Raw genomic sequence first — 26,654 nt, 5'->3', positions numbered from 1 at the left:
AACGAGTTTCTAAGGCACACAATGAAGAAACTTTACCCCCTCGAACGTGGTGCTGACACCCAGGATGTCTCTGTTAGGCCTTCGGCCCATGAGAACACACAGTGGGTCAGGCTTTGCTTAGCAGCCAAGATGACTGGAAACGTTCATACGGACACACACCCCCGTGCGTGTGCAGGCCTCTGGGGGTACACGGCACCACACGACCCCAGAGGCCAGAGCTTTGCCAGGCGCCTTCTCCCCAGCCCTAGCCTGACAGCCATCACACTCGCTTGGCTTCTTCTACGACCGACCCGCGGAACCTGCCCATCCCTCGGGCCGTCGCACACCCGCGCCGGCGGCGGGCCCCTGCCTGCCCCACCGCGCCGCCCCGCCTCTCGCCTCCCGCCTCCCCTCAGCGCCGCGCAGGGGGCCAGGCGCCGCCGTTGGCCGGGCCCCGCCCGCCCCGTTCCTGCGCAGGCGCGGCGCTGCTCCTCTCCCCCCCGCAGGATGGAGGTGGTGCTGGCCGACACGCTGCTGGCCCGCTGCGGGGACACCTGCGCGCTGCTGCGGGCCGTCTGCGCGCCGCTCTCTGCTGAGCGCGCGGAGGCGCTGCGCCTCCTGCTCCAGCGCCTGGCCGCGGGCGGCCTGCCGCCGGGCGAGGCCGAGGCGCTGCGGCAGGCCGCCTGGGAGGTGGCGCTGGAGCGGTGCCGGCCGCTGCTGCGCGGCGGGGAAGGGGGAGCGGCGGCAGCCGGGGAGGTGTGCGGGGAGCGGCTGCGGCTGGCGCGGGCGGCGCGGGGGGCGCTGCGGCACTGCGTGCAGCTGTGCGGGGCGCCGCTGGCGGCGCGGCTGGCCCGCGACGCGCTGGCGGAGCTGGCGGCGGGCGGCGGGGCGGGCGCGGAGGCGGCGGTGGAGGAGCTGGTGGCGGCGGCGCCGCGGCTGGAGGAGCCGGCGCTGGTGGCGCGGTGCGTGGCGGCGGCGCTGGCGCTGGTGCGGGAGGAGGGCGAGGGTGAGGCGGCGGCCGCGCTGGTGGCCGGGCGGCTGCTGCCGGCGCTGGGCGGCAACGGGGCGGCCCTGCGGCGCGTCTGGGAAGGGCTGCTGGGCGCCGGCGGGCCGCCGCGGGCCGGGCGGGCGCTGCTGGCGCTGAGCGCCCTGGCCGACGCGTTGCTGCCGCGGGGCCCGGCGGGTCCGGGGCTGGACGCGCGGCTGTGCCCGCGGTTCTGGCGGGTGGTGCAGGAGGGACTGACGGAGCGGGACGGGCTGTGCCGGAAGCGAGCCCGCTACCTGCTGAAGCGAGCCCTGGATCTCAGCGGCGGCCAGCCCGCCGAGCTGCGCTGCCCCCCGGACGGCGGAGACGGTACGGCGCGGCGGCGGGCGGGGAGGGCGGCTCCGCCCGGGCTGAAGGACCGGGCGAAACTCGTGCTTTTCTTGTCAGAGTCCAGTCTGTTCTGGTGGTCTGCGGAAAAGAATGAGAAACTTGTGCAGTTTTGGGAGACTTACATTTTGATAATGGAAACTTTGGAAGGAAACCAGGTAGGAGCACCGTGACACCTACGCTCGTCGTAGGTCGGTGTGATACCTTGCGGTATGCTAAGCACGCGTACTGTAAATACTTCTACTCGGTAAAATATTTCCAGTTTTCATGGTCGAGGGCGTCTCAGTAAGCGTTAACAGGAATGTTTTTATTTCGAATTTTAAATATTTGAAACACAGCACGTGTAATTCACTTGGAATAAATTAAGAACGCTCCTCTATCTTTGGCATAATTCTGGTTAAAGCGGTGGGTTGAACCAAGAAGGAAGACCCTGGATTGCAGTTTATTGCAAGACCACGGGTAACCTGTTTCTTAGTGAAAATCAGACTATTGCAACTTAATAACCTCTTTTCAGCAGAGGGGACTATATCTGTACAGTAAAGCACTTCTGGCCCTGGGTGAAAATCGTTGAGTTTGACTGAGCATCCGGTGCACTTGGCAGAAAGATTCCTGTTGGCTTGAGGCTTCCCTAGTTGTGTGGTGTGGTGGTGGTAACCGTTAGTGGTGTGACTACCTCTTTGTAGTTATTTTGTTTTATTTGTCCTGTAACGGAGAGAAATAGTATTTCCCGAAATGTTTGATTTTAGAGATTTGTTCTGTTTTCTGTACTTTTGATGAACAGAATGGTTGGTTATTAGGAAGTATTATTCTTATGATACAGTAGAACAGAACTGTCAGTATTTCTTCTGTGCTAACCTCTGGTTGAGTGTTACATACCAAGTGCTGGGATCACTTGCATAGGCATTGCGGGTTTATTTAGCTGCAGTTATATTGTCAATTACTATATTAAAGCTGTTGATAGTAAATTCTTGCCCATGACTAAGTGCCAGTTCTTAGCTTTGAGATATAAACTGACTACTTCCATCTGATTTGCATTTCAGATCCATGTCATAAAGCCAGTATTACCAAAACTAAACAGTTTGTATGAGCATGCTATATCAGGGGAAAAAGGTAAGATGTAAATTTTTATGAAACATATCCTAAATATTAGGCAGTTAAGTCACACTTCTTTCTCTACTGTTTTAGTAGCAGCTTTTTGTTATGTTTTGTTTCTCAGATTAGATGTTTTCTGGGTGCCTGTTCCAGTTTTTGTGGGTCTGTGTTACGCATAGGTTGCTTGGCAAACATGCACGAGCAGTGCCGCTGTGCTCCGAGATGCAACATGAAGAAATCCTAGCATATGCGTATTGCTTACTGTGCTTACATACATGAAATATTTTTTTGCAAACCCAACTAAATGTTCCTTTTTCACTATATTTTGCTTTACTTAAGCTAATGTGAAAATAAAACAAAGCCAGAGATTCTTGAGGTGACTCTTATGACCAAGTTACCTGCACAACTCCCTTATTGGAAGTAGGGAGAGAAGAAATAAAATGAATGTTGAGACACTATGGTGAAGGATGTAATGTCACCTTTTGTACGGCAAAACGGAACACATCTAATTAGGTAGTGCAAGATGTTAGAAGTTAATGTTCAGAGATTTGTAAAGTGGGAAGACTGTTAATGTGAAAGTGTTGCAGGTGAATACAATGGTGAGATTTGCAGGGAGAAGGACATGGGTTTTGCATTTGTTGGTCATTTTAATTTGTAACTACCAAAATTTAGAGGGTAAGTTTTGAAAGCCATGGTAATAAATTTTATTTTTTTTGTATTGGAGATTTAGCAGGATAAATCTAAATAATCTAATATAAATCTAATAGCTATAATAATCTTTATGAAATGTCCTGTGAATGGACTATGATGTGGTCCAGAATGTCAGTATGTTGTGTGTTAGTATGTTAATGTGTCACTGTCATTTCTGTGTCAGTTTAGAAGAATTTGCTTTTGTCATAGGTTGTTGGTTGTTTCACCCATCATGGCACATGTGCATCTATAAACGAATGTTTGAGAGTGAGAATAAAACACTGATGAAGGAAGGCATTCTTCATTTTCTGGAGCTTTATGAAACAAAGCGTCTTCCAAATTCACTCACTTTTTCGGAGGTAAGGTTGTTACTGTTACTTGCCAAAACAAACATATGTATGTAACATATCTTAAGACTAATTGCCCCAATAGTGTTGGAATTAGACATGTTCTGTAAAAATACCATCTTATTTAGCTGTGCAAGTGATAGCAATATTTGTAAGTGGCATCAAATATATAATTACTTGAAAAATGGTCTGGCTAGAGGGAATGCATTTTTGAGTGCAGTCGTTCATTCCTATATTTCAAACTAATGCTTTCTAATTAAAGTTGGCTCCCAATTTATTGAAATTTGTTACCAGAAATGAAATTCTCAGAGGGTTGATTGATGCTTCAGATTTTGAGAACCCCCTGAACTTTTCCAAAATTATTAATTAATATTAATTGATTGAACAGATCCTTGGATAAACCTGGTCAACAGTCTGTGCATAGTGTTTCCTACTCAAGGATGGATTTTGAAGATCCATTGCTAGATAACCCTGTGAGGAGGGGAATATCTCTGTAGTATAATCAGTATAATAATACTGTATCCCATTAAAAATCAGACTTTAAAATATTCCATATATGAGAAGAAATATTGTAAATTTAAAGTTCTTATTTTTTTTTAATTAGTATTGTTTGTAGGTTGACTTCCCAACCAGCCTATACCTTAGTAAGGAATGCCCTATGTTATACTACTTCCTTCTCTCCTTCAGAGGAGGAGTATTGCCCTCAGAGGTTAACATTTCTGATTTATACAAATTAAGTCAGCCTCTTGATGACTAACTGAAAATGTACCTAGTGAAAAAAAATTGCTTTGCTTGTTTATTTTCCTGCTCCCCCTTCTCTTTAGTTTCCTCCTGTTTTTGTTCCTACTAGTTACTACTAGCAAGAGTGTTCTCTAATTTCTGACTCTCTCTTTTTAAAGTCTGGTGAAATAAGCCTGGTTAGCCTCTATGTAACAGTGCCTTGCAAGTATACATTTAGCTATTGTCCTTATTTCCTTTTATCAGTTTGTTATTGGACCGTTAATGGATGCCCTCTCAGAAAGTTCCCTTTATAGCAGGTAAGCCACTGATATTTTTTTAATTATTTTTTATAAATATATCAATTATTGGAAATATGTTCTAATAATACTGGTTTAAGTATGTGGGTAAGGTCTTGGATAAAGGAAAACACATTACTAAACAAATGGTGTTGCTAAACTCCCTGACAGGTAAAGAGTTTTTCATGGCTGTGAGTACAATGAAGTAGGTTCAATTTTATACTAGTAATAGCAACATAGCGATGCCTCAAGATCCTGTTTTACACCTGGTGTTGAAATACTAATTTGGAAATCAAGTGAGTTAGGATAAACGAGTAACTTGATAAGAAAATACTTCGTTATTTTCTTGCCATATAGAAAGAAGTGGCTGTTCTAATTGTTGCCAATTAATAACTGACTAAACATAAATTGTTTTTCAACAGTTTATCTTTTGGGATATTAATACTTCTTCACAGGAGACCATTTGAGGTCAACAGATGACAGTGGACTCCCTTGGTGTAAATACATTTAAAAAAACAGATGAAAGTTTGAGGCATTGCAAGTTGCTACACAGTGTAGTGCACTGATGGCATTCAGTCCTCTGTGCTAGTTGTGTGGAGAGTAGTGAGAATGGGGAATGGCATGCTCAATGCACTTCATGCACTTAGACTTAATGCCAGACGCAGGGGCTTGGGGGATTCAGGTAGCGATCTGAAACTCGGTTCAGAGTGATGTTGGAGGAGCCTTGACTGAGTGACCTTGTTAGGCAGCTAGAAAAGTTGACACTGTCTATTTATGCACTTTTTTTGGGGAAAAAAAATGTGACTGTCACTTAATAAACTGGTGATCAGTTTGGATTGGGTGATTCTGGATAAAGTGTAGTCAAAATAGCTTGTTTTATCTAAACACGACAGGACAAACGTGACCTCTTTGGGGTCTCACAGCAGTTACACGTTTCTCATCTGGATTAGCTGGCTGGGGTGTGCTTTCCGTGGGCATTCACTGATGGGAAGTCAGTTGAAGCAAGTGCTGAAGTGTTTTGGTGTGTTAGAGCTGTGTTGGATCGATGCTTCATAATCTTCTCTCTTAGCTCCTATATTTCTGGTGGAAGTGTTGGGATGTGTAGAGCAGGGTGCATGTTTGAGTACACCAGGAATATACAGAGTTGTTATGGTTAGTGTCAGGCTGTATGAGAAAAAACTGTAAAATCTCATGACTGTATGATGCTAATCAGGATCCCGAGACTCCCAATAGGACACAGGCCATCTCTGGAGTGTTTCTTGAGTCTTGAAGCTTTCTGTGCTGGTCAGTAGTTGTGTTTATACTGACTTTATAACCTTGCTCCCCAGCACACTTGTGTGGGTAACTTGTCTTCGCTGTTCTCCAGAACAGACTGGTCACATCCTTGCTGCGTACTACTGATCTTGTCCCGTGGGCCATGGCAACCTGCTCCTGGAGGCCTGTGTCATTCTGTGGGTGCGGGCACGGGGTTGACCTGACAGTGCCATTTCTTACTGTGGGCTCAACGTAAGATGCTCTCAGGCCTGAGGAACTTGACTTCAGGCTGCACCTGAATGCCAGAGTGTGCTGCCACCATGTCCTTGTAGGTGGCTGGGGAGAGTCATGCTGTTGTGACCGACCCTATCCTCTGTGTGTTTGCTGGGTGCTGCTGGAATACCGGGATAAGCGGAGGACGCAGGCTGATGCGCTCCATCTCTGTGGCCTGTTGGAGCAGTCTCTGCAGTGAATTAACCACTGAACTGTGCTTTGGTTTTGTTTTGGGGGCAATCCTACTTGTAGCTGTTAACATGCCAGTTGTGTATTTGATGTTTTAAAACCCAACAGGACACCAGGTCAGTTAATGGGAGCCTGTCCTCCTTTGGGAATGAGGCTACAGAAGTTTTTGGCTACTTATCTCATGCTTCTTCCAGATGAAGAGAAAGGTATGCTTCAACTTCACCTTTTATATTTTCTTTTTTTAAATAAAGAAACCAAATAAAAACTATGGACCCATTTTGCGTATCTCATGTAAACATTTACGACTATTCTACATAACTTGAGAGAAAAAAGGAGTAGTTCTCCTTGTGGCCTTGGAGTTTCCAGAGAAGAGAGGGGTCTTCGGAGGCTGTGAGGGATGCTGCAGTATTATGCCACAAAATTATTTTAGGGGCAGACATGCATTGGAAAACAAGAAATCACTCTGGATTGTTTTGTTTACTTTTATTTTAAGGTAGTTTCCTGTTAAAATTTATTCAGAAGATGACAAGTAGGCATTGGTGCGCTGTTCCCATTTTGTTTCTTTCTATGGCTCTGGCATATATTCCTGTATGTAAAGTACTGGGTGCTGAAGGACTTCATGCTTTAAGGTAAAAAGTACACCGCATTGCGTTCTTACTGACTTCTTGTAAAGAAATGCACTGAACATCTGGAGAGCCAGGATTTAATTCACGTTTGTTACTTGTGGGAGGGTGTGATGGCTGTGCATGGGAATGGAAGGTTCTGTCTCCTTTATGTCTGTTTCACAGAGGAAAGCAATTTAAGAACCAGCGTATTTATATCTCTGACTTAAAAAATGAGTGTTTTTGCATTTCAGTCTTTTGTTGTTGCTTCTTTTTTGGCATCATTTTTCTCTGGTCTTCCATACTTCCTAACTGATATATATCAAACTTCTTCCTTTTCTTCTGATTACATTAAAACCTTGTTTAATGGCAGTTGAGACTATATCAAGAGACAGCCCACAAAATTGAAAATTGAAAGACTTATAAATAAAAGGCTAGGTAAAAGTTCTTGGCAGGTGTATTGTCTTTAATCACACTGATGTTTTCTAAGTATCTGCTTTCATTTCCTAGAGCCACTAAAAATCAGTAATTATTCCAGTTTAATCAAATTTGAGCTTTGAAATAAAAATCTTGCTGGTGGTTGAACGAATATTGGATAAAAGTAGTTTACAAAAAAAAAAGACACACCTCTGCTGATAAAAGATCATTGACGGTTTCTTTATTTCTGTAAGAAATGCAGATATTAAATTACCAGTTTGAACTGATGTGATCATGGGGATTGTTTCTTTAGTTCTGGTTTTGTTTTGCTCCCTGCTTGACCCTGGCTTTTTATCTTGTCAGGCGTATGCTTATCCAAGCTTTAATGTCAGTTTTTGAAAGTACGTATAGCAGTAGTCTTGGTTCCAGGTTGTATACTGTCTGATCACGCTGATTGTGTTATACTTAGTAGAATATGTTAGTTAAATACAATCTAATATATTGAAAATAATTAATCATCAGCAAATACATGAAAATGTTTAAACTTTGTGTGTGTTTTATACAGTGCATCTTTTTCCTCTTTCCAGAGATGTCCTCCAGTGTACTATGATTACACATCAGATTTTGTTGCGTGGAGCTGCTCAGTGCTATCTTCTTCAAACAGCTATGCATTTGACAGATGTGGTGAGTTTAGTTTGGGTGGTTTTTTTTCTTCCTGGTGTAATAGAATTACACTAGCAATTTTACAGGGTAAACAGGATTCAAAAAAACTGCTAAATACAACATGGAACAACTGATTTTGCTGGATTTGCTTTTTTTAATAACTGCTTAAAAATTCTGCTGTGTAAGTATGGGTATGCTTCTGTTAGCTTTGGTTTTCATAAGATGCATTTTTTCGTTACATTTTATTAGTTGATGTTTTCTTGTAGGGTTTTCATGCAGTAGTTATGGAATAGTATCCTATTTTTATATCCACTGTATAAACTCAGCTTTTAACATATGGAAATTAAATGGAATTTTCTGAAATACCTAAGAGAATATAGGTATTAGTAATACCAGAATGCTAAAACCACCATTAATGTTGAAAAAGCAAGACCTTTATTATTTAGTAGTCAGAGTACTCATGTTTTGGTTGCCTTATAACATGCTTGCTTTCTAGATCAGTAGGCTGTCTTCCATGTTGTGTGTTATGGCTATAAACTTGACTAAGCAGAATTTCCTTTTGGAAATACAAAAATAGTACTTATCGGTGACTCTTACTCATTTATGTCCGTTAATTTAAAAGGTGTCATCAGTGAATAGCACTATTCTTCTAGCTATTCATTAACTTTCAGATAGATTTTAATACTTGGGAAAATTGTGTACCTTGGTGAAGATAAGTTGGTGCAAAAAATGCAAAAATGAGTCTGTCATGGAAAGGAAAAAGTCAATTTCTTTTTCTGAAACTTTCGCCAGATGAGCAGACTTCTTGAGTCCTTATTATAGATGTTGTCTGTTGTATATTATGTTGGCAACTACTGTATCTTGATTGATTTCTTCAGGAGAAAGTGTCCCTGCCAGAAGTTTCAAGCTTTCTTCTGTCCCTTCGACCAGAGGAGTCCCTAAGGAGAGATACCATGTTATGGATGGAGGTGAGAACTAATGCTGGTTTTATGTTCATCAAACATTTTTAATACCTATACAAATGTATGATTTATTATTGCTAATTTAATATTTAAATAGTTAGCTACTTTTGCATTGGTATATTCTAGGATTTCTGGATGTGTAGTCCTGATTGATTTATATTTCACTTGAAAGCTGTGATTTTTTTTTTGTTTTTTTAAAAAAATAAAATCTGTAGAGGGCTTGGCGTTAACCCTAAACAAATTATTCGGCAGATTCAAAATGGAAGAATTCTTGAGTGGTTGAACTTCAGGTAAGGTGGGCAGGGAGAAGAACAGGACATTTTCTTTCTTCATGTAGAAGTTCTCAATTCTGCAGAAGAAAAAGCTCTTTCTTGAGGTAGAGGTTTTTTTGTACTCTTTCAGAGGCTGTATGCTCCAGATCATTGTGTTTCCTAGAGTTCATCTCATATTGCAGCTGTTAGGTGTAACCATATTGAAATGCAAATCAGAATCAGGTCTTACTCAGACTTTTCATCCCTGAATACTGGTCTTACAGAGACTTCTGTGTGTTCATCACAGTCCTAGTCTTCTGCATTCTTTGCCAAGATGATAGGAATTAAATCACTATTGGTAAGCTGTACTAGTATCTGTAATCTCTCCCATCAGGGATCCGTGCTCACTCCTCTGATGGTTGGTAACTTCATGGAGACAGTGCGAAGCAGGGCACCTTGTGGAATCCACAGAGCCACAACTTGGGCTTCTCTCTCTACTTTTATTAAGAGTACCAGGTGGATGTAATATCCTAAGCTGAAGCTGCTCTTGCTCCTCCAAGTCTACAGGCAGTTACATCTGTATATTATTTATATTCTCTTTGTAGTTCTGAAATTACTGTCCAAAATAATGTGGATCCTGGGAGACTGAATGGTGCAGTGTAAGAACTGCCTCTGATTTGCATGTTGTTTGGATGAACCCAGCACTGGTAGGAATAACAGGGTAATATCAAAGGGAAAAATGTGCCTACCATGTAGAGTGAGATCGTAAATTTTAAATTTCCAGAGGATGTACATTTTATGTCTTTGCAAGATGCAAAATGCGATGAAAAAGCCTCAAAGAAGAAATCGCTTTATATATAGGATGTACAGAGCTAACTGAATACATAGATGTAACTTTGGTTAATTGTACAGCGATATAATGATAAATAATTTTTTTGCATCATGTTCTCTTGTTGTGTATGCTATACTTTTGCATACTATTCTGTTGATTTTTGGCATAAAAATTAAAAAAAAATGCAGCTCTCACTAGGCAACCCTTGGCTGTGGGAAGCTGTTTGGAGGGAAGGGAATTTTTACTAGTCCTGCTTTTAAAAGCCAGGTTTTTTCCTATATTGGTACCAATAACCTTTTTTTAGGGTATTCTGAATTACTCTGGAAGATGTTTTTTTTTATGTTAATTAGAAGGGAATAGTCTGTTAAGCCTCAAGATAGATACAGTTAATCCTCACAGTGTGGATTTGTTGATGTTACAGCTTGTATTTAACAGTGCTTTAATTTACTGTTACGTTGGCAATGTCAGTACAGAGCTGGCAGGTATGGTTAAATAGTAACATACTGGTTTTAATTTAGCTTTGCAGGTGGTTGCAAGTGAATGACAGATGCTTCAGAAAGTCTATAACCTCTGATTTTGAACATCAAGAGACATCATCATTATGTCAATATGTACGCAGTCTTGTGGGAGAGTACCTTAAGACATCGGCATCTGAAAGTAAGTTAAAAGTTTATTAATACAAAAAGATTTTGAAGATAATTTAAACAAAACGATTAGAAAAATCCTTTAGGTTCTAGAAGAGCTGTTTATCTATACCTATTCAACTTCTACCTAATTTGTGGTATTCGTTATTCTTAAGTTTGAACTTTATTTTCTAATTCCAGTTTTCCTTCATAAAATACAGTCCTGCAGTATTAATTGAAAGTTAAACCTTAACATTTGATTTTAATGCTGCACTGATGTTTGTCCATTTGATTTCTTTTCTTTTTTGGTGGTGTGTGAAAATGCTGGAGCGTGGGGGCGGAGGAAAGCACTAGGGAATATGAATAGATACAGGCTCCGTAGCTTTTCTCAGCAGAGCTTTGCAAAATGACCAAGTATATTTATGGAGAGCGATGCCGTAAAGTTACGCAGCTTGGCAACTCATTACACACCTCGTTGCATGATGATGTTCTTTTGATCTTGGACCGCTTGCAGCAGATGAGTTGCTGCATGTTATAACCAAGGAAGATTCTTTGTATGCTGTATAAAATGTGCAGATAAATTCTGGAGGGACTGCATTTCTCACTGCCACGTTTTAAATTATTGTAACTTTAGTTTGGAATTTTCTTTCAGGTACCTTGCAAGGCAAATTGACTTTTTGAATACTTAAACTTTTGTGTGGTACTAGCTTATTTGCTACTTAAGTACTGCAATCATATCAAATTTTTTATAGTTTTATAATGTCAAAAGTCAAAAATGAACACTTTCTTAATGTTATACCTATAGGATGTATAAAAGCTAGGCCAGAATTTGCTCATGATAAATAGGTTCAGAAGCTTCCTGCAGCCTGGGAAACTTCACTTGATTGTCTTATGGTTAGAAAAGTTGCAAACAAATTTTGTCTATTGATATTCCAAGGTAAATGCTTTGCTAAGAATTTTGGCAGATCTTCTCTCCTTCCTGTAAACATTTGTTTAGTCCTTGGTCTATATTATCTGTAATTCCATGGCAAACACCTGTGTTTCACTTCTAAAAAGTGATGTTTGTAATTTCCTGGTTCAATATGAATATTAGCTTATAAGCAGCTCTGTGGAGGAAAAAAAATAAAAATCAACCATGACCAGCTGCTTGAACTGGACCTCCAAAGTGTGTTTTGCTTTCTAAATTCCCAAAGCCAAAACCATACCAGTCAAAAACCCCTAAAACCAGTTTGTGTGCTACTATTTAAGACACAATTTTATAAGTATGATGATGTAGTCCTGCATAAAAGATCGATGAAAAGAGGAACTTCAGGGTTTTAACTTCCTTTTGACAGAATAGTTGTAGTTCTTCGTATAGCTCTTAGCTGGTCAAAATCACAACTGGTGTTTCTGACAAAGCATAGTGGAATTATGTTCTTGGTTAACTTGAGTATGCTAATGTATTTTTAAAAGCAATAGAAAAGTCTATTGGGAGCTACTACGTAATGTATGCTACTACATACTATAACACATTGCCTAAAATTGATTTAAGCATAGAGTCCAATGAGATTAGCCTCTTTGAGGTGTAAAGGAAAAGCAATTTTTGAGCAACGTTTGAGTTTGGTTTATATCTAGATGAAAGAATGCAAAAAATCAGGAGTTAGCATTAATTTTTGTTATACTAATTATTTATTTTAATAAGTTATAAAAACAAAAGTTTAAAAAATTAATAGAAAGGTATTTTTTAAATACTGTGAAAACCTTAAAATATCTCTAATCAGGAGAAAATTGCTTTATGCCTGACTGGTTTGAAGCTAAGCTTGTCGCAACAATGATTCTGTTGGCCGCAGACGTGGAGCAGATGAGGAATAAATACAGGTAAGTATGAAATACCTTATTTTACATTTCTCTCTTTTTCAACCCCCTCACTCCTGAAGGATCCGGTAGCAGCCTGATGAAGTCAGGAAGTTGTCCATTTTTCTCTGTAGACTTCCGGTCAACCTGATCATTCCTTAGACCTTGTCCAACTGTTGCTGCCAACATACTGGGTAGCATTTCTAAAGATACTTAAGTGACTTGGAAACGTGTCCTATTTATTTCCATAAGTGACTTCAGCACTTAAGGCAGATACTCAGAAGAAGACTTTCTTTTTAATTTTTGTTTTTGTGTAGTGGAAAAAGCAACATAGAATGGATTGAACTAGAGGCTTTCTTGAACCCTCTTCTGGATGTCTTGATGAAACTTGGCAGTAATGCTTACATACCAACACTGAAAACAGATAAAAGCCTACAGCTTCTCTTGAAGTTATTGCAGACCCGTTCGTTAAAATGTTCCAATACGCAAGATGGTTAGTGATATCTTCAGTATACTGTGTCTTATATTAATTGCAGTCTAACTAAAATTAAGGTACTTACTGTTTTAAGGCTATATTGTCAAATTAATCCTAGCCTAGAAGTGGTAAATGTAAAAGTTGACAGTCTGACATATCTGTTGTGAAATTGAGCCGTGGGTCCAATCCTACAGGAGCTCTTCTGAAGGTGTCCCAAGGACTGGGAATTGAGAATATGGAAGGCTTCTGAGAAAGCAATTCTTATCCATTAAGATTAGATTCGCAGTTAGTTAACATTTGGAGAGTATGACCGTATTACAAATACTTATAGGCCTATTCTTTGCCAACGTATGGATTCCATTAGTCATTTAGACAGTTCAGGAAGGAGTTAGCACAGAAACCCAGCCTAACCTGCTGAGTTGCCACCGGTTCAGCCAGAGCCTTCCCCGAGTGCATAAAGTGATCCTCCTACACATACCATTTTTTGAGTTGACTGGTAGATCATTTTGTCTCAAGTAACACTGTTCAGACTGCAAAAGACAGGATGCCTCTGATGATTTCACGGTATTAGGCATGATTTCAGCAGGCATGTTTGACTGACTTGCTTTAGTTTGACCTTGGCTGGAAGCAAGGAGGTTGAGGTACTCACTTAAGCACCAGCCTGCAGATCTGACTGGGAGTTTTGCCCTGCCACAGATTGAGCACTTTAACTTGTAGACCTGTCAGGAGAGTCTGAACAAAATCAATGGAGTCCTTACTACTCCTGTTGTTAGATCTTGGTCAATTTGTAACCAGAACAGACTTTTTTTTTTTCCTGAGAGCACATGAAAAATTGCAATATTATTGTCATGAATTAGGATGCTGAACTGGAACAAGAGGGATTTTGGCTTTTCGTTTCTAATTCCCCAGATTATTTGGGGAATTTTTTCAGTACTTTTTATAACATGGAATGTAAGAGTAGTTTTGGAACAGGGTCCACAGACCTAGGCTTTTGGCGGCGGGGGGAATATTTCAGGTTCTGCATCCAGGTTTCATAAAGATGTCTAAATGCAGCCCTGAAGTAAATGCTCACCCTCATTTTAAGTAGTACTTTATACATTCACCCTCCTTTTGAATTTTAGCTGTTTGACTGAAATATTGAGCACTAATTATGCAGACTGTTAAAGTTCGTATTGTGGGATGGTCTGTGACTGCTGAATTGGATTCCTTCAGATGGAACTAAAGCGGAAGATGCGCCCCAGCTGCCAGTGTGCATTCAGTCTACAGCACGAGGCTAGAACAAGCCTGAAGCAGAACCCTACAAAACACATGCGAGTGCACATTAGGTTTTTAGTATCAAGAATTTAACTCCGTAAATAACTTCCTTGTGTGCCTTATTTCCTTATGTGCTTGCTGATGTAGATGTAATTGATTGCTCCTGCTTTGGGAATTTTGATGCCTGACTTAACGTGTTAAGTTCTGCTAACAGAGTTCTTAAGGTACGGCAAGGCTGAGCATCAATCGCAGTGTCTCCATCCTTTTGAACACCCCCATAGGTATTCAGCACAGCTCGTCGTCAGCAGAGTCTTTCAAGAGGCTTTCAGAATTGGACTTGTAATATTATGTCTTTTTGTGTTAAGTTAAATGAGGATTACTTTTCTTTTCTTGTATTATTTCCTACAGTGTTTTCAAGCTTCATCCTCCTGCACAGGAGAGCCAAGTAATAAATGTTTCTGCAGCTGTGAATTCACTGTGTTGAGGGGTGGGAAGAGAAGTGCTGTAAAATACAGAAGTTTTGTTTCCGTGTTGATTAAACAGGAGGTGAAAAGTCCTTCTGTCAAATGGAAAAGGATAATATGAGAGGGAAGAGGGAAAGAGTTTAAGCTTATAAAACAAAAATAATAACAATTGGGAAGTGTTTCATTTAAGACTGCTTCAATGGAGATAGACGAGTCTGAAACGCATGCTGAAATCAGCAGCATTTTTCTACAGGTCTTGCTGTCTGTACTGTTGTCAGACTTCACTATTTTAAACAGTAAGTTTTTGCTAATTATTTTGTTCTAGTGTTACAGAGCCACTGGTAGTGAATTGGATTTTATGTCCAATGTGTTTATCTGAAGATTTTCTGAATTTTAATTGCAGAAGATGTTTTAGTGATTTGAGACTTATGATGAAATGTGATAATAATCTGACATAGTTAAACTGTTGTAAACAAATTAAGCATTAGAAATGCAGTCCAATGAGTCATTTTAATAAAGAACTTTGCAAGTAAGTACCATATAGATTTGGAACTTTGGAAAATAATGTACCTTTATATTTCTACCTTTTGAAGGCCTTCCATTTCATAATAATTTCACTACATGCAGTGTTACTCAGAGTTAACACCAGAAAAAAACCAGCAGGGGTAACCTCTGGCTAACTGTCCTAAATGCTGAAACTAATGGCTGGTATTTTTAGAACAACATGGTCATGCAGAGTATTTTAACTCCATTTTCCTATTAGTATGTTATTTCTTTGGCTTTCAGCTTAGCCCTTACCTTCGAAGTGTGTTTGTGGTTAAATGTGATTTACCAGAGTTGACCTACCTCGATTATGTAATAAACTTGTGTGGTTTTGTTTGTGAAACGCTATATGCAGGTGATATACTTTGTAGCCTAGTCTTTTCTTAGAGAAAGTGTTGCTTTTTGTGTTATAACCTTGCATTTTTGTTTACAATGTTAAGCCAGGAAGCTACTTGACTGAAATCTTGTAAGATCACTCTGTATCCAAAGCTGAATTATTTCTAAACAGCAAAAAAACCCGACCAAAAAAAACCAGTTTTCACTTCGGTACATATTAGAAATGGATAACTGCATTTTTCTCACATACAATTAGTTGCTGGATATGGAAACTTTTGTTCCTTGTTACAGAGTAAAATCATTAATAAGCTGTTTGTGCAGAGGCTTGGGAGTAGGACAAAAGTGTGCATTAAAAGTTGGAAAATTATGCTTTGGGCTTCTGGTTTTATGTGGGTTTTAGTTTGCTAATTCATGATAAATCTTAGGAAGGAGTATCATTTAGTTTGGTTTTTTCAGCCTTATGGCTTACACAGCTAAAGAGTACAGAGCTGGTTTAGGGTATTCTTAGGTATTTGAATACTTATTACTGTATAACTTTGACTCTTAATTAAATCTGCTTGATACAATAAATTTATTAGGGAAGTTGTATTTCTGCATGTTAATACATTTTTTTTTTTCCTCTCTTTGCACAGATGGAGTATTGTTTTTTATCTGGAAATCTCTAATGACACCTGTGGAGAGTATTCTTGAATTTGTTCTCCGACGGCTTACTACAAATGAGTTAAGCACTGTAAGTAATTATTACGAAATATACTTTGGTGCGGTTTTGCTTGTTAACTTGATTTACCAGTGTTCCTAATTTTCATATCAAATCTTTAAACACCTAGTAAGTCATTTTTCATAGAAACAATTCTGTTAACTTTGTAGTTTGGAGACTTTCAGTACTCAGCCTGGTCAACATCTTTATTGACTGTTTTCCACTGTTTGCTCTTTGCTGTGGCCAGTGTTTAAGTTTATATCCCAAAGAAACCTGTGACTTTTGAAGCAAAATCACTTGATGGTAGAGGAGTTTGACTTCTTTAAAAATACCGTCTTGAATGTATCGAAGAACTGCGCAGCTTTTTAGAGAGAGAGGAGGTACATGTTTCCTTCTCTAAAGAACTTTCAAGTCATGTGTCAATAGACACAAGACATGTAAAGCAAAATATTTACAGACGTTTCCAGATGGACAAAGGGGAATTCGAATGTAATGATGAAGAGAATGTTTTACTTTTGGAAGAAAATAGATTTCAGAAAGACGGATTGGTGGAAGTTAAAAAGGTGGCTTAATTCTCAAAACTCAAAAGCTCAATGAAATATGAAGTAGGAACTTTGAAAGCAAGGTAAAAATACATTAAGAGTTTCAAGAGGAGGATATGGAGTAAAAGAAAATGAAAAGTTCTAAGATCTTCCCAGTTCTTTAAATTGTGACCTTTGATGGTGTCGCCTTTAATTTTATATCGTAAAAGACAGAAAACCAAAACAGAGACTTAAAAAGAAGACATCAGTTTAAATATTGTTCATTTAGTAGACTGTATTTGGATAGACTATTGGGAAGAAGGGAGAAGACCAGAAAGATTGGAAAGGAAGAGGTGACTGTGACAAGGAGATGGACAAAATGTGAAGTGGCATTATTAGAATTATTTAGTGAAGAGTGAGTTTAGAAAATAAAACCAGTTTAGGCTTCATTGGGAAAGTTATATGGACAAGTGTGCAGAAATGATAATGAACGGAAGTCAAATTTGCTTCTCGCGTTTGGGGGAGTGAGAAAAGTCTGTAAGTTGGAGGGGAAAGGAAAGCGTGTCTTTTCTGCAAGGGTGGAAACTTGGAGAGGAGCATGGGGCTCTGGAGTACTTCCTCAGAAACAGTATGGAAAGTACAAATTAAAGGGGAAATGCAAAGAAAGAAAATAAATGCAATAGTGGACAGTCCCCAAAACACGAGTGTGATGGAAGGTCAATGTGAAATGTTGTCCTGCGTCAAAGCAAAAGTTGGAGTTGAATTGGGAGAACGGCTTCTGAAGGTAAGTGAAAATTCAAAGGTGTATTTTCCCTCAAAACCAGAGGAAGAGTTCTTTCTTCATGCACTTCCTTGAGTGCATGGCTTTATATGGGGATGTTTTTTACGATACGTGGAGAAAAGTTGCAAGTACAAAAGGAGAATAAAAAGCCATAAAACAAGCAAGATAAGGTAGCTATGAGATAAAATGTAGTTGGGGAAGAAGTGCAATGTGCACCGTGGAGTGCGTATGGGGTGCAGTGCTGTGCTGTGATCCGACAGCTGAGTTGGCTTTGAACACGGCTTCTGGCGCTCAGGTGCTCGTACATGGCATCCCTCTGGGCCCAGGAAGGGAAGTTAAGTAAACTTACCAATTAAAAGAAGTGGAGATTCTTTCAGAATTTCACGCTGTCTCTTCTAAGGCATAGTCCTGGGCCTAAAACTAAAAGAACCTGTAAGATGAGAAGATTTAAAAAATTATAGTAAAAAAAAAACCAAATCAAACCAACCAAACTTAAATAAAAGGTTGTTCAACTGCAGGGACTGCTGTTGTTTTCCTTCTGCTAACATTGTTACTATTAGTTTTCTTTCTTTTCAGTTTAAGTTTCCTCCTCTTAATGCTTCAGTTTACCTTTGTTTCCCCGTTTTTAGGTTGGCGATCTGGATCGTTGTGATCTATACTTAGCTTTAATTCCAGAGATAGTGAATTTGTGCTTGCAAGTCAGCTGGAAGAAAGTACCATCTATCAGGAATTTCATTTTGTCCCTGACAAATGCATCTATTCGTAATCTTCAGGAGAGAAATTGTGAAGAGGTAACTTAACATTATTTACAACAGTAGATATTAATTAAATATTTTGTTAGTAATGCTTATATAAGTTTTAGATTATGTACACATAATTATATAAACATGATAAATCTAAATTAATGTACAAATATGTATGTATTTTATTATACATATAAATATATCTCGTGTATAATATAATAAAATAATAAAAAATTTGTGTGAATATGTATGTGTGTGTATATATCTTCCCTAACACATGTCTTTAGTGGGCAGTATCATGTTAACGTAAAATATTTGTAGCTAAGATTGTTAGTACTTTTGGTATTTATATTACATTTTTTTAGAAGTCTGTATAGCTAAAGTAAAACTTTATTTGTAGTAATGGACTATGTGTACTCCAAAAGCTTTTTCCTCAAATATGAACCAATCTTACAGAGGAAGTTACTGTCAAATGAAAACGCCTTTTGTATTAATGATCTGTTGAATTTCCAAGCTGGAACATACAGAGAAAAAGCAATTCTGGAACCCAGCATTCCTTTTGCTTTTTCATATAGTTATGTTCATTGTCCCATAGTTGTATGTATTAGGCTAGTGTATCTGAAATATCTTCAAAAGATAAAGAAACATTAATAATTTCTGTTAAAGGAGATTTAAGATTTGTTGAGTGGTATAATCTTTGGTATTTTCGGGGTTGAATTATTGATCAAGAACAGTTATTAACACATTAAAAAGATTGTACGTATTCGATTTGCTAGGTTTACTTTTCTAAGGAAACAAAGAGCAAGAGATATTTTTTTTTCCTGTGGTTATGTGAATTGCATACTTATTCCAGTAATTTCAAAGTAAACATTTTATGGTTCAAACTCAGTGTTCACCGGTGGCCTCTACTGCCTTCTTTTGAATTCAGGGGAATTACATTGTCATGGTGATTTCTCAAGTTGCACGTATAGTATGTCTTCAGTTTAAGAAGGAAAGAGAAAACAACGAGTAATTACAGATGAGAAAAATCTTTTATGTGCTCTAGACGGCTGAAAGTAACTTGAAGCTATTCAAATAACATTGATCTTTTAATACTATTGGGGAACTGTATGCTTATTGATGTTTTTTCTATTGAGGCTTTTTATTTCATGCTTCTCTGAATATATGTGTTTATCACACAGAGTAATCATAGCAGGTGTTCTGACCTTTTAGCCTCTTGGAGCAGTTAGCATGTGATATTCCGAATTTCAGCTGTTTTGTTGCATTGGGTTTTTGACTACGTGGACCCACAATGTTTTTCTAATTTCTATCCAGCAATATATATAAACTGCTACCTGATAAGATAGAAGCATTCCATCATAGTCGAGCTAGGCGCTTGCACTTAATGAATAAGTGACTGTAATTTGCAAGATTTATACTCTTTTCAATGCTTGCAACTTGTGATTGATTGCACTGACCCAGTCAAGCAAAGTTATTTTCTTACCCTGTGCATAACATAAGGAAGTAGAAGGATGCAGAGTTTGCTACCTTATGATGTCTGAGGTGATACAAATAGCCTAGTGATACATTTGATAATCCTCCTATTTGTATCATATTAGAAGAAATCTGTGCATGTTTGTTCATGTATGATTTGGTTTTAATTAGGAGACGAAACTTAAAGAGCAGATTAAAAAGGTAGCTAGCATGGCTTCGCTTACAGCGGTTTGTGAGATAATGGATCGGAAACCTGAAGCGCACCTTGAGTCTCTGCCTTCTGTGGATGCTCTGAAGAGATTTATTTCCTTTTCTCAATTCAATGAACTATTAAAGAAGCCATCTTATATTGAAGAAAAAAGTAGGTATGTCTGTGCTATAGTTGCAGTAATTCTCCAGAATAAATTTGATTAGGGTGGAGCAGTGATTAAGATGCTGGTTTTTCCTGTTCTTTTCTTTGATTAACTTTTTGCCAAGATAAAAATTCTGAACACAAGCTAATCATTCAGTTGCTCTTTTGTCTTAACATTCAGGTTTTAGAACATTAAAGCAGCCATAATTGATCAGACCACATGTTAATTTTCTCAGTCCTCTAGTGGTATGAAGCCAGACCTAGCTTTGAACATTGCTTATCTTTATGCCAGTTTAAATATATATACACTACACAAAGCCACACTATGTACACAAGCCAGTTTAAAAGGAAGTTATTTACTGTTGGGGAGGGGAAGCCTAGAGCAAGCCTGAGGACCAAAAAACCAAATGCTTATGACTAATGAGACTGCGTGAGCCCAGAACTGATTTTTCTGTGTTTAAAAAAAAAATAATAATTTGTAGATTTCTCTTCCATAAACTTATCCAGTCTCCCCTTGAGCCTGTGTAAATTTTAGTATCTTGAACTATAGTGAGTTTGTATAGTTAAGTTGTTTCTGGTGGAGTAGGAATGTGCAGGATAAATTAATACAATATATACTTAAGAATAATATTCTCCTTACAGCTTATGTGAAGAAACAGCATCTCAAGGATGGGGGAAGATTGTTGCACGCTATGTTCGTGACCAGTGGATTTGCCTTCGTTTCATTTTAAATTCATTTCCAACACTGGCTCAAGAGTATGAAGAAACTTCACAGATGTCATTATCTACAGTTGAAAGGTCAAGAAAAATTCTAGAGTCTGCATTAGAAGCCCTAACTATTCTTCCTTCAGACCAAGTTTTACCTGTGTTCGACTGTATGAAAGTCCTTGTTCCCAAGGTAAAAGATAAAACAACTGCGTGATATTAATAGTTTGGGGGGTGATTTTTGTCAAATGTAACGCTTCTTTCTTCTCTTTGTTTTCAGCTTCTGGACTCAGCGGAGTCTCTCTGCATAGAAGCATTTGATTTGGCTTGGAAAATTATATCTTCTTTGAGCAACACACAGCTAATATTTTGGTCCAATCTAAAAGCGTTTGTTGAGTTCGTCTTTGATACTGAGGTTCTAGCTGTTGCTGCGAGTGCAAAGGGTCAAGCATATGCCAAAATAAAAGAGGTCAGTTTAAAAATTGTTTCTTGGGAAGTGAACATAAATTTTATCTGCATCTAAAAATATATTTTTACTTTTTATTTTTCCTTCAGCTATTGTTGCTAATTTTTCATTTCCAAAAGGTACTAGTTTGAGAGCCGTAACACAAAAGATCTGAGAATTAGATTGAGGCTAAACAAATATATTGTTTCTTTCACATTCAGCAAAATGGATTTTTTGGTCTTTATTTTATTTTTACATTATGCACTTCCCCTTCAATATTTTGTTCAGGATTTGCCACCCGAACTGTCACAAACTATTAGTATTCTGGAAAAATTATGCCTTTTTCTAATAGTTCAGTCTTTATGAAAATACTTTCTTAAATTAAAAGTTCAACTGTTCAAAACTTTAATAGATGCTACTGAATAAGCCAACTTTAACTGCTTCTTTAAAGGCTTTTCTTTTTCTCTGTGAGGGTCCAGGTGGAGAAAACATAAAAATCATAGTCAGAGTTCAATGTAATACTGCATAGTAGAGTTGTCTCCGTTGTTAAGAAGAGAAAAAATGAATTTTTACACTTTTTTTTTTTTGGTACGATGTATGCAGTTTCCTATAATCCAGAAGTTCTTCCATATGCCATGGTGTTCTTTTTTCATTTTGAGTCACTAAAACTGTTTCAGCACTGGAATGTTGGTTCATCTTGGCTTTATACACTGGAACGTTGTTTACTGTGTCTTTTCTAAATATTCTTTCTTGGGTTTTTTGCTTTTTTTTCTCTTCTGACCATCAATTAAATGTTTGTGCAGAACAGTCCACAATGACTGCAAGACTTCTACCAGAGCAGTAATACATTATCTAGTAGTTATCAGTATATATGTATGCTTAGACTTAGGGTCTCATGCCCTGCTTTGCACTTACACACAAATCACACTGTTGAGGGGTTGCAATTCTGCTTTGAAGTGACCATAAGTAGCTCTGTCTTGGTGTCACACTTGAAACTGTAAATAATAGTACATCTCAGCTTTATTTTCAGCCCAGACACTCCAAAATTATTTTTAATAAAATACAGAAAAATGGAAGCTTCCTAGCTATTTAAAATTGCTGTGATATCTCCATATTAGCCTTAAGTATGTAGTCCCATTTATGTTATCTTCTTTGTTCTTGAAAATTTGCTTCAAATGAATGTTACTGTCATCTATTTTCAACAGTAGGTAGCACTTCATGTTTGTAGTCTTCATGTGGACCCAAGCCAAAATAAGACACACGTACAAAGATGGTAAAAATATCTCTTCAGTTCTGGCAATGGGTTAGCTTTGTCTTTTAATGACTATCTGCAATGGATAATTTCTGCTCAGTGTTGTAGTGACTGATGAGCTGTGGTTAGTTTTTTATTTTTCTTTGATCTTAAAATTGGTTTAAATTCTTAGAATTACTGTCTTAACTTCAGCGTGAGTATTTCAAGCTTTATGTAAGGTGTATTTTGCCGATGTCGAGAGTCTTGAGTCTGTGTGACAGCTATCCCATTGTCTGCAGTGGGACATACCATGACAGCAGGCATCAAGGAGCTAACGAAGGTCTCCTATACTCAACAAAGGGCATCTGGTCGAGCCAGCTTCTGCCCCTTCATATGAAAATGAAGATAAAGTTGCCAAGCAAGTGCCTACTTACGTATATTCTTATCCCAGTCCTCGGCAGTCTCTGTTGCCATTGACCCTTTGTGCAATGGCTATTTAGATTTAGCTAAAGAGAAAGAAAAAATGGAACTGCCTGATAGTGATTTGTCACAGAAACATAATTTTAATTTTGTCTACCACAGTGCACTCTCTCTTTTTAATAATAGTTAGAAGGGGTGGAACAAAGGGGTATTTCTGAGCCAAAAAAAGGGAATATTGCTGTGGTAAAATCCAGAGGGGCTTCTGCAGAAGTGCCCAGAGCACTGTGTTCTTAGGCGTTGTTTCTTCTGCTGCAATTTTCCTTTTCCTTTCTGATTATTCAAATGTTAATTGTGCTAGAACTTAAATTTCTTAAATTTCCTTTGTGTGTGTTAATGAAACAATTGAAAAACATTTCAGGATTGAGAAATGCGTAGTAAATGTCATGCTGCTTCCCTATGGGTGAAACACAATGGTTCAATTTTGGAAATATTAGGAAAGTTACAATGCCTGGTTTTGCACTAAAAGAAAAATTTGAATTCTTTGTAAGGAAGACCAAATGTTTCTAGGGTGGGTTTTTCTGTAGGTTTTTTTTGTTTGCTTGGTTTTGTGTGGTTTGTTGTTGGTTTTTTTTTTTCCCAGAAAGTATTTCTTCAGAGTGCATTCTAGTATTTCAGTTTAAGCTCTTCATGAGTTTCTTGGTGCTTTAATCCTTAGCAGTTCAGAACAACTTTCTCTGTAAAACCAAAGTTACTGTCAAAGTATTGTCACATTATCAAAAGTATCATTTCAGAGTAGGGAAGAGAAGAAGCTTTGTCTTGTTTTCCAGAAGGCATGACAGTTCTTACCATTCTAATGGGCAGCTCTGACTGATGTTGTCTAAGGAGGAATTTACAAAAACCCCACCTGTTCATTCTGAATCGCCCTGTCCTCTCCCAAATGCTTGCAATTTCTTAGAAAAAATTTGCTTTGTAACTGGAGTTTACTCTTGCACTTAGCCTAATGAAGGGAGCAGGAAAGGAAAATTTTGCAGCTGTTTTTCTTCTTTTGTTTTATTTTTCTCCTTTTTTTGAGAAGTTCTAGATAGCGGTTTCATATCTTAAATATGCCCTCCTCAAAAACAACCCCAAAATTTAATGGTACAAAGACATTTTTCCACTTGAAGTTACAATTTGTATTTGAGTTAAAAAATTAATGTAATCCTCATTAAAGAAGAGAATTAGTGATATGGCTACCTACGGAAGAAATTTTGCATAATGTTTAATTATTTTTTTTCTAAATTGGTAAGGATTGCTTAAAAACACCAGGTTTGTACTTATGAAGTAAGCACAGATGCATTTGTTTGTGGAAAGCATCCAGTGTTACATCTGTTTAAGCAAAGACGATTGCTTTTGTCCACAACAGACAGCATGTACTGGGCCAGTTGTTGCCCATTCACCTGCCCATATAATCAGGGAATTGTAAATAGATTGAAGACAGCATTAACCTGAGCAGAGATAGGATGCGGAAGATGATCAGATCTGCTGAGATAGATATCACTGCAATATTATTCTAATAATTCTAGCACTTCTGAAAACTATATTTTGAATCTCTTATTTCTTCTTCTTTTCAGATAATTTTCAAGCTCATAGATATGTCTACTACAAAGACTGGAGTGTTCAATGTAGTCCTTAGTCATTGTTGTCGATCTTGGATATTTCCCACTGTTGATGAGAGAAGTGCCTTGACAAATGCTTTCTTAAATGCTGGAAATTATTGTGAACTTATCACTGAGGCTTGTGTCTTTGGAACTGTATTTAGGAGAGATCAAAGGTATAAAAAAAAAGCTTCATTGTATTTGTTATAATTTTATGCACTTTGTTTTCTTTTTTGAACTTTGAGATAACTATTGAGAACAGTTTTTGTATACTATTCTGCTAATTTATTGCTTTGTCTTCTTTCATCTGTGAAGACTTATTCAGGATGTGCATGCCTTCGTAGAAAATCTTGGAGAAAAATGTGCAGCAAATGTTGTTACAGAAAGGTAATGATTTTGAGGATGCATCTTACAAATTTGATGTGAATTGTGTCTTCATTACAATTTGATGCTACAATAGGAAAGATGCTGGTTTTGAAGTCAGCTTCTTATCATAGAATCACAGAATGTCTCACTTTGTAAGACACCCGTAAGGAGTATATTCATGATCTTTTAAAATATTGGGAAAAGGGATATGCATCACATTAATAATAATTCAAATACATAATTCAAATACAAAATGTAGAAAATGCTAAGTATTTTCAGGAAAATATATCCCACTTGTTAATCTGAATGGGACTGCAATAACTACTTCCTCATTGTTTCACCTCATAAAAGTAATGCTTTTTGGCACGCAGAGCTGTTACGTAACTTATCATTGTAGGCAAGACAGTTAAGAAACTCGGGCTTTAATGCAGCCAGATTTGGAGCTTGGCTTTTTAACATTGGTTGTAGGGCTTTTTAGCTTGCATACTGGCAGTCGGCTCCAGCTGCTGAAACAAGGACATTGGCTGCTGAATTATTGAACTTTTTTTGTTGTTTCACTCCCACCTTTACTCAGTGGGAGAAAGTCAGAGAAACAGTTCCAATGTAGTATTTTGAAAAGTGTTAGTAGTTGCTGAAACTTGAGCTTTTAAAAGATCTACTGCCAAAGTTCACTACTATATTTTCTCCCAAGAGCTTCTTGGTTTCCAGATGTCTGGTTGTGAGAATATGCAGCTGTGTGATGCTTTGTTACCTAAAATGTCATTAATTCTGCTCTTAGCATTAATTATTCCAAATGTCTCTGAGTAATTAATAAGAATCAAGTGTGGTTTTGGATTAGAATATTTGACCCAAACTGTAAGCTGTTTTAAGATTATGGTTTACAGACACAGAACTTCAGAAACTTCTTATGATACAACTATTACTATAGGAAATTATTTTAAACACTTAGGTGCTGTTAAAGACCTGTAGATAGAAGCAGGGGCAGGTTATCTGGAACTCAATAGTTTTCTTCATCAGCAATGATGAACAGACTTTAAAATTCTGATTCTGGGTATTTACATATTGTCTCACTACAGACAGCTTGATGGCTGTATGTTCAAGATGTTGTTTGGTGCTTTCTTATAATTTAGGAATTATCTTGATGTCTGAACAAGTAGAGTTTGATTTCTGGTTTTTTATTAATATTTTACAGTACAAATCGTGATGATCACTACGTCCGGGTTTGTGCTATTAAATTTCTGTGCTTGTTGGATGGATCAAATATCTTGCATAAGACATTTATGGAAGACATTTTCATCAAACTACTTGATAAAGTAAACTTCATTTCTCTTGGTATATAAATGTAATGTTAGTACAATTATTAAAACAAAAAGTATTTACAGTTGACAGGATGTATTTACAGATGTTTGGATAGCCTGTCTAGATCTACCCACAAATACACTTTTTATTATGAGACAGAAGTTAATTCAGCCATACCAAACTAGTAAAAATTGTCTTTCGGGTTTATTTCTCTCTTTTTAGTGGATTTTCTGACTTCACAGAACATTATCCAAATTGTAACCATTATTCATTAAGAATCTTCCCTTAGGCTGCATTTTGAAGCACTGCACTTCACTTTAACAATTGCAGACTACCTTTTGAATTGAGCGCGCTATTGCCTCCTTAGAAGACCTTTATAAATAGAATTAATGGAGAAGGTTGGGGTCTGATTTTCTTTTATATCATAGCTGCTTATGCATTGGCAGTAGTGTAAAGTCAGTGGTAAATTACTACAGCTGCTATTAGAAACTCACCCCCTGCATTCTTGCACTATAGAACT

The 26,654-nt window shown here is 38.3% G+C and overlaps 1 protein-coding gene across 1 annotated transcript in view; it reads left to right on the top strand.

The window, feature by feature from the left end:
• Positions 1 to 447: 447 nt before the first annotated feature.
• Positions 448 to 26,654, top strand: part of TARBP1 (TAR (HIV-1) RNA binding protein 1) — a 37,895-nt gene continuing 11,688 nt past the window's right edge. The window contains exons 1-20 of the mRNA XM_054820840.1: positions 448 to 1,333; positions 1,412 to 1,509; positions 2,392 to 2,461; positions 3,344 to 3,492; positions 4,465 to 4,517; positions 6,321 to 6,418; positions 6,706 to 6,841; positions 7,819 to 7,915; positions 8,773 to 8,862; positions 10,458 to 10,596; positions 12,323 to 12,419; positions 12,713 to 12,888; positions 16,100 to 16,197; positions 18,096 to 18,257; positions 19,854 to 20,047; positions 20,677 to 20,932; positions 21,020 to 21,208; positions 24,446 to 24,645; positions 24,785 to 24,856; positions 26,028 to 26,148. Of these exons, the coding sequence (XP_054676815.1) occupies positions 487 to 1,333; positions 1,412 to 1,509; positions 2,392 to 2,461; positions 3,344 to 3,492; positions 4,465 to 4,517; positions 6,321 to 6,418; positions 6,706 to 6,841; positions 7,819 to 7,915; positions 8,773 to 8,862; positions 10,458 to 10,596; positions 12,323 to 12,419; positions 12,713 to 12,888; positions 16,100 to 16,197; positions 18,096 to 18,257; positions 19,854 to 20,047; positions 20,677 to 20,932; positions 21,020 to 21,208; positions 24,446 to 24,645; positions 24,785 to 24,856; positions 26,028 to 26,148 (3,342 nt within the window). The 5' untranslated portion in view covers positions 448 to 486. The remainder of the gene's footprint in view (positions 1,334 to 1,411; positions 1,510 to 2,391; positions 2,462 to 3,343; positions 3,493 to 4,464; positions 4,518 to 6,320; positions 6,419 to 6,705; positions 6,842 to 7,818; positions 7,916 to 8,772; positions 8,863 to 10,457; positions 10,597 to 12,322; positions 12,420 to 12,712; positions 12,889 to 16,099; positions 16,198 to 18,095; positions 18,258 to 19,853; positions 20,048 to 20,676; positions 20,933 to 21,019; positions 21,209 to 24,445; positions 24,646 to 24,784; positions 24,857 to 26,027; positions 26,149 to 26,654) is intronic.

The sequence above is a fragment of the Grus americana genome, chromosome 3, assembly GCF_028858705.1.
Source record: "Grus americana isolate bGruAme1 chromosome 3, bGruAme1.mat, whole genome shotgun sequence".
In the NCBI taxonomy this organism is placed as follows: domain Eukaryota; kingdom Metazoa; phylum Chordata; class Aves; order Gruiformes; family Gruidae; genus Grus; species Grus americana.
This window is presented reverse-complemented; position numbering and strand designations above follow the sequence as displayed.